The sequence below is a fragment of the Trachurus japonicus genome, chromosome 11, assembly GCF_045865225.1.
Source record: "Trachurus japonicus isolate A0001 chromosome 11, Traja_1.0".
NCBI lineage: Eukaryota > Metazoa > Chordata > Actinopteri > Carangiformes > Carangidae > Trachurus > Trachurus japonicus.
In genome coordinates this window covers 24049492-24057066 of record NC_140917.1, presented here as the reverse complement: position 1 = coordinate 24057066, position 7575 = coordinate 24049492, and the positions used below count along the sequence as shown (strand labels likewise).

Sequence of the window (7575 nt, the reverse complement as noted above, 5' to 3'; positions counted from 1 at the left end):
TGTGTGTGTGTGTGTGTGTGTGTCAGCCCTAACAAGGTGGGCATTGGTTAGGTGTAGTAGACAGACAACGACGCAGAGGAGGAAGTTCGGGCTAGTTTCAGACGACGCAGGACTGTGAAACTGTAGAAAACTCATTTATCATCCGTCATATTTTCCTGTCTTACCTTTATCTTCTCCGTCATAGTGAATTTCAGCTCGTGGACGAAGGGGTTTCGACCCATCCTGGCGGGACAGCTGTCTGACCTCTTCATTGCTGACAACTCGACACCCGCAGAGGAAGGAAAGAGAGGAGAAGTCGAGTCCAAAATGTCCCGTTGTAAATAGTTGTTTTTACTGCGTTGGACAGACTGTTCCTCAGTAGGCTGCTCACTCCACCTTCATACAACTGGCGGAGAGAGACTGATGCTGGAGGGAGGAGTGGCTCACCGCTCACTTACATCAAGCTAGCAGCAAGAAACAGCGCCACTTCCGGTTGGGAGCTTCAAAATAAGATTCACGTCTGGCATTAACCTGGTGCAGCTTAGTATTTAACGTCACCGTGAAGAAAGAAATGTGTTTAAACCTTTTGTATGTACAATTAACTGTGTACTGTAAGTGTTAAAATAGGAACGCAAAACAAATTCGTCAAATAAAATCGCTCGAATTGACGATTAAGCAACAAAGTGTGTTTACAAACCCTCATTCAGCCAGGATTCGTCATTTTAAAATCGATTTCCCCGAAAGGCATCATTAAGGCATCATTTTGTTAAAATATGCAATGACTTTGTATGCTAAAATACTGGCATATGCTAGAGAAACGTGGATTTATAAAGAATGTCCTATTTCTCAGCTTTTATTTTGAAGGGACGAATCTGGAAACCTGGTGGCACACCTACAAACACGTGCATGTGAGTGTCCACTTTCTTAGATACACCTAGCTAAAACTAATACCAGTTGTACTGCACTGATGGGTGCTTGTGGTGTTGTTCTCTTATGTGTATTTCTTGGACTCGGCTAAATAACAGGAGACATTTTCTGTGCGATGCAAGGACCACAAAGAACACACAGACACACACACACACAGGATGAAAGATAAATTCACACTTATCTTAAATAGTTTTAACAAAACAGATTATAGCCTAATCGTGGGGGATTTAATGCAGGACTGTTTAATAATACTGCATCAGCCTAGACTTATAACATGGTGCACGTAACAAACTGACAACTGAGTTTTCCTATCCAGTAAATGTAATAACATCAATAAATTCAACTTCAACTCAGCCTCTGTAGGGGACATTTGAGCAGAGACATGACCATCACAGACACACACACACACACACACACACACAAACAGGCAGCTGTTAAGATGATAAAGACTGTGTGACTGTGGAATGTGAGTTTGAGATGTTTGGGGTGATTGACCTTGAGTTGGTCCAGTATGCATTTGAAGTTGCATTTCCTCCTCTATTTGATCCACCCCTTAGTTTCTGCCAAGAGTTTTTTTTTTTTTCTAGCTGGCAGTAACTGCCACTTGACTTTGACGTATCTTAAAACCACAGCTAATTTACATTTACACAGTGAGGCTGACTGGTTTATCAACTACACATCAGAAAATGCATGCGTTCATTTTGTGATTGCAAAACTCTTTGGACACCAAGTTGCTCACTATTACTTTCAAGTGGATAATCGACCCACTGATGCACCTCACTACAGCAGTTCATAGGCTCACGGGGTTTGTAATGGAACGTTGCATGTAGAATTAAATCTTTGGAGCAGCACAGGAGGCTTCTGCCATGGGAAACATTGAAATGATAGTAAATGTGAGAACTTTGCCATTCTGGAAATTAATGTGTACGCAGTCCACGTTTTGCTGTTCCTTGTACCTCCATCAGTAAATATTAACTAAAACGATTAAAACAAGGCAGCACTTGCAGGCTCATTATTTGTTGCCAAACACCTTTCAAACCAGACAGGTTTATATGATTGCTCACTTTGCATGCAGCTCTGTCGAGTGCATCATGACTTATCTGTAGCTCAGTGTAATGCAATGATAAAAGTGGCAACCATAGACTTTTCAGATTTTCTGAAAAAAGACAACTTTCACAACCAGATCCACTCCGCTTTTTGAGAGGACAGATAAGAAGACAAACACTGATATGTATGAATCCAGAGGGTGGACAATGAAAAGGCCACTCAAGTCAATGCATTTCATAGCCAGCTGAACCCTGTGATCATGTAGCAAACACTTTAGCTCCCTCGTGTGGACACATGCTGGAACTGACTCTGACATGCACAGGCTAATGTTGATGATCAAATATTTGATCTTTAAAGGGACAACGAGGAGTTTTGGAAAAGCGAAGCGTTTTCACACTACATTTATGAGCCTCTGCGCACCGTACATTTCTTTGACCGGCGCAAGACGGACTCATGTTTTCATTCATCAAGAATTAAAGTCAGAGGTTCAAAGAGGTTGACATACCGTCGTAGTTCGGACCATAAACGGCGATTCAGCTGCGTTATTCCCATGACTCGCCACGAAAGGAAACGCTGGTCGGCTCGACCAATGGATGCCTTCTTAATGTATTGATGTACATATAAAAAAAGAGATAATTTTCGGTACATTTATAAATTAGCATTTGTTTTCTTACTAAGGGAAAACTATTATTTTAATGTTGGTAGTTTAATATCATATAATCAGACTTTAGTTTCTTCACTGTGATAAATTTCTGTATTTTTGTCCATTAGGGATAATGAGAAAACAGAGAAGGAGTGAAAAGGGCTATGAAAGTTCTTTAGTCACAATTTATTATTGTAGCACAGTTCTTGTAAATATTCACTATCTCAAAGCTTTTCTCAATACTCAACAAACATTTTAGCCCTGCCTCTGCTTGTGTCTTGGATTTGTCTTGCAGTAGACAAACAAACGTCCCCTCCGCCGCACAAAGAAACAGTCTTTGCAGCGCCTCTTCAGGGCGCTCTTGGTTTTCATCCCTGCAGAGGGCTGGGTGCAGGGAAGATGCTGACACTGTCCCAATAGAGATGGTCCACACTGAGCAGAGGAGCCGGGTGAGGCGGGCTGGATAGGTCTGGCTCTGGTCGATGACAGAAGCAGTGTGCGGGGAGCTGTGGTCAGCGTGTAGAGACATCTGTAAGCACTAGCTGCCGGTGAGGAGAAGGTCAGGTGTAGCCGGCTCATCTGGGCCACTTGGCGAGTCAAGGAGGCAGCCAGGTGCTTTAACAGGAGGGGGGCCATGGTGTCAGAGGCTGCAGACAGGAAGAATAGAGGCTTGATTCCTATGGTGTTGCAAAAGGTACATGACAGGTAGTATGACATAAGACCATATCTTTAGGCTGTTACACAAATAATTTATTAAAATCCAAAAAATGAACTATGTTCAACATCTATTAACTTTTGGTCAAACAATTTTTTTGGTTCTTATCTTTGGTTCTGGCAAGTTGTGACTGGAATTTTTTTTTTGTTGCATGTCATGCATAAATAAATCAATATAAAAAAAGTATTTGTAGCTCGACTGCAATATAAGTAACATATTGCATTTTGACCACCCTTAGATGCTTTTTTTCTTCTTCTTCTTCTTTTTTTTCTACTAGCATCTTTTGCACCCAAATCAACATACAACAATATCCTTGGCGTCATTAGAGCCAATGCCCCTGAGTTACTAAATACAGTAAATCATATCCCTATAACCTATTACAACGGTACATGAAGCCTACCGTACACCGTTAATAAGTACCGTTATTTAATAATACAAGGTGTCAAAAGCAATTATCTCGGTAGAGTCATGGAGACATGTAAATACTGCAGCTCCAGGAGAGCTATGCAACACGCCAAGGAGACGAGCGTGTCAGAGTTGACCTGCTAACACCACAACCACACATTAAAACGACCAACACCCTGTCTTTAACGCGATTCAGTCGTACCACAAACTCAAGAAAATGTAAACAAACCTGTCAGAGATCCGTTGAAGGTTTTAAATCAGGGCTTCTGCCCCTGAATGTTGCTTTTTATCACCTCAACGCCACAGCGGTGCTGCGCCTGACTGAAGTGAGGCTGCAACTGCTTCCGGTTTACCTTAGTAATGGGTACTATGCCCTGAGTTTAGTCTGCAGCCAGTCCCTTTCTCTGATTTTCCACAAATCTCGTCTCTCTCACAACCAATGAGCTCTAGCTCCAACACAGCCGGGGTTTTAACTGTCTTATTTTATAATGAATAACTGAATTCAAAGACTTACGCGCACGGCTGTTGCAACCGAAGTACACAGCATGTAAGTACTTTAAACCTGGCAGGCAAATCTCGGGGTTTACAGTTTTATTTTTAACGTGTCTCTGCAAAGCATCCTGGGAAGTACAGGCTGTTGTAAACATGGCGGCCGCAGTAGGCAGACTTCTGTCCTTCAGTAAAAATGCTAAGGTGCTTGTCTCACCTTTGAGGCTGTCCGCTGTACCTGCTCACCGCTACAGCGTGGAGGTGTCCAGCACCGGGGAGGCCATCACTCACACCGGCCAGGTGAGCTCCGAGCCGCTGTCTCCACCTCTCATTACCCGGTGCTCCGCACTTGTCCGGTGTTATAGCCATAGCTTTAGCTAAGGTTAGCCTGTAGCGGTGCAGCTAGTAGTCCCATTATCGGACAGCCCTGTATTTGTATTTAACATGTCAATGTCTGAAATTGATTACGGCACCACTGATATCCAACATATATTTGTATTTGAAAGGACGGATAATGCATTAACTCTGTGTCTCAGCTAGACGACCAATGACCGAGAAGGTCCCCTAAGTCACTAGCAAAATAGGTTCATGCACTCCTGTAGCCTTCTGTTCCAGGTCATGATAAAAGTGTTCTTTCTTTCTTTCTTTCTTTCTTTCTTTCTTTCTTTCTGCAGGTGTATGACGAGAAGGATCCCAGGAGAGCCAGATTTGTTGGCAGACAGAAAGAGGTATGAAGTATCAACCAAACAAGACACATAATAATCACATAAGAATAACAGCTAATTTTCAATGGAACCGTTTAACAGTACATCTAGATGGAAAGTTGATGTTGACCAATTAAATACCGCATTGGCGTTCACAAAGGATAGGCAGCACGTAGGCTTCATTAAAGCATCACAACAGTCTCGCTGTATCTGCTGTTGTGCTGCTCACTCCTGTTTGACTAAGCTGGTGATGACAGAAATCATATTGTTTGTGCCAAGGTGAATAAGAACTTTGCCATCAACTTGGTGGCTGAGGAGCCAGTGACTGATGTTGAAGCCAGAGTTGTGTCCTGTGATGGAGGTGGAGGAGCTCTGGGCCACCCCAAAGTCTACATCAACCTGGTAAGAGGCTGCACACACTAACATCTATCATCAAGTCTAAAATTGAAATTGGTCTGTCAGTCCACATTAACAATTCCAGACCATAAACTTCATCTTAGCGATCAGGCCAGCAGGAATCTGGCACTATGCTGTAGTGTAATGAGAATGAGCAATGAATGCATTGTTCAGTTTAACTACACTATAGTGTGTGTTGGGAGTGGGTGAGTTGATATTGTTTCACCACAGAGCATCCTACTTTACATATCCTGTCATCAAAGAGTGCTGCATTTAGCTTGGACACCCTTGTCCTGCAAGTCCATCCGCAGGACAAGAAACCTGCTTGTAGCCAGAGAAACACATGGCGATACAAGCCGGGTGTAGCTGTTTAACAGTAATTGGACTTTGGAATTAAAGTTGTGGTGAAGCACCACCACCTAAATGAGTAATGGTGCTGTCCAAACCAATGCGCCAAATAAACTGAACAAGAAGTTCGAATCAGAAGACAGACAGCATTGTGAGTGAAGAATAGCGGCGAGTGGACAAACATCACAAAGACGCATCAAAGCAGCGGAAAGGTATGAATCACAACTTCTGGTCAGGATTTTTAAAAGCAGTAGGCTACCGTGACTCAGAGAGTTGTGAGTTGGGCCTTTGAATTTAGTTTTAGTGATGTGTCCACTACATTCAGCTAGTCATATCATTATGAACCAACTTAGGGAGACTTGCATTTCACATCGTGGATATTTGTTCTGCACAAGAAGTTGCAACATGATCGTTTGATTAATCGTTAATTGTGTGTGTGTGTGTGTGTGTGTGTGTGGCTTGAAATCACATATGAACCAAGTACATGGTGTATATATAGGTGTACGTGCCGTTCTTTTCCCTATAAGAGGGGCACGGTTGCTGGTCTCCAGTGTTCGGACGCGTGCTAGTGCAGCTAACAACAAAAGGTGCCCAAGGCGAGGGTTTGTGCTAAAAACACACATTTATTATAACAAAATACACAATACCTCCTTGGCGGATGGGACACGAAAGCACATAAAGACACGGTCAAAACTGTATGCCTTCGACCAGCACACCTGGCACTAATTGTCCTGGCCCTAAATACCCCCGCGACCCGGAAGCGCGTGACGCCACTTCCGGTGTCAACGGAGGTTACAACAATAAAACCCGCCAAGTACAAACACCAAAATAAAAGCGCAAATATGGCTCCTACAATAGGATTTGGCAGATGAAACAACAACAAGATTGATAATGGGAACCCCATTGTTCAACTATTTGTATTTTCATACTTTGGCACTGCAGAGAGCGAATGGATGAAATAATATTAGGTTTTGAAATGAACGTAGAAATGTTTTAAATATGGATTATCATGACGGTGACGTGATGATATCCTCTGGGAAATACATTTATGTGACTTTAGGTCCAGAACTGTATACAGTACTGATTCTGCTTTTTTGTTTTTTATTCCAGGATAAAGACACAAAAGTGGGCACATGTGGCTACTGTGGACTGCAGTTCAAGCAGAAGCATCATCACTGAAACATTTCCTCTGTCTTTGCTTCTCTGTATAAATTGCCATATTGGTTAATAAATTATGTCTTGTCTGTCAGTCTGAGTGCACACTTCTTAATAACTGTTTGTTGAAGGCCCTGAAATAAGAGACTTGCAATATTATCATTCACAATAACATGCAACATGCTCCATAATGACAAAAAACATTTTGTAAAAAATCTTTATTTGTGGAAAATTGTGAAGATGAGAATTTCTGCAGTCACTGTGAGTTGCTGCTTGCTGCTCTGTCGGCTGCTGGGTTGCAGTTTCCGCGGTGACAGCCAGAGGTCAGCAGTGTCCAACAGATGTGTTATGTCGGTACAAAGAAAGAGTGAAAGGCTCCTTGTTACAGACATGAAAGCCAAGTTCCAGACTTTGTTTCCCGTTGAACAGAACAAAGGTGGTTGTTTTAAACCTCACACTAAAGGGTCTGTTTGTAGTAAAAAACTTGAAACTGGTTTGAACCTTTAAAAAGCGTCCGGATCAACGTCACAGTGCACATCTGCTGCATCGTTGTGTGCATGGATTTATATCGTCCCTGCCTGAATAACTGATTGCTTGTTATTGCGATGCTCTCATCAATAAGTAGGCGAGATAAGTCTTGTCTTGGTTGTTTATTATAAGGAGAGAACCTTAGCATTCCTTGCGCACCCCCCCCCCACCCCTTCACAACCACCACACACACACAGTCTGCGCTGTAGAGTCTCGCTCTGCCAAGCCGAGAAGACATC

The 7575-nt window shown here is 42.7% G+C and overlaps 3 protein-coding genes across 4 annotated transcripts in view; 1 reads left to right on the top strand and 2 right to left on the bottom strand.

Moving 5' to 3' along the window:
- The window catches only part of lpcat1 (lysophosphatidylcholine acyltransferase 1), a 44940-nt gene extending 44536 nt beyond the window's left edge, over window positions 1-404 (bottom strand). Inside the window, exon 1 of the mRNA XM_085791968.1 lies at window positions 165-404. Coding sequence (XP_085648094.1) covers window positions 165-251 — 87 coding nt within the window. The 5' untranslated portion in view covers window positions 252-404. The remainder of the gene's footprint in view (window positions 1-164) is intronic.
- Window positions 405-2777: 2373 nt separating this feature from the next.
- Window positions 2778-4254, bottom strand: mrpl36 (mitochondrial ribosomal protein L36). 2 transcript variants are annotated; one of them, XM_085791967.1, is made up of 2 exons: window positions 4231-4254; window positions 2778-3243 (listed from the first exon to the last, which is right to left on the bottom strand). In XM_085791967.1, exon 2 carries the CDS (start codon window positions 3230-3232, stop codon window positions 2852-2854), a length of 381 nt encoding a protein of 126 aa, XP_085648093.1. In that variant the 5' UTR covers window positions 3233-3243; window positions 4231-4254; the 3' UTR covers window positions 2778-2851. The 2 variants fall into 2 exon arrangements, with proteins under 2 accessions (XP_085648093.1, XP_085648092.1); XM_085791966.1 differs by lacking the exon at window positions 4231-4254 and adding an exon at window positions 3946-4069.
- A 2-nt stretch (window positions 4255-4256) lies between these two features.
- ndufs6 (NADH:ubiquinone oxidoreductase subunit S6) lies at window positions 4257-6902 on the top strand. Its single transcript, XM_085791965.1, has 4 exons — window positions 4257-4505; window positions 4880-4933; window positions 5189-5311; window positions 6764-6902. Exons 1-4 carry the CDS (start codon window positions 4362-4364, stop codon window positions 6830-6832), a joined length of 390 nt encoding a protein of 129 aa, XP_085648091.1. The 5' UTR covers window positions 4257-4361; the 3' UTR covers window positions 6833-6902.
- The last annotated feature ends 673 nt before the right edge of the window (window positions 6903-7575 follow it).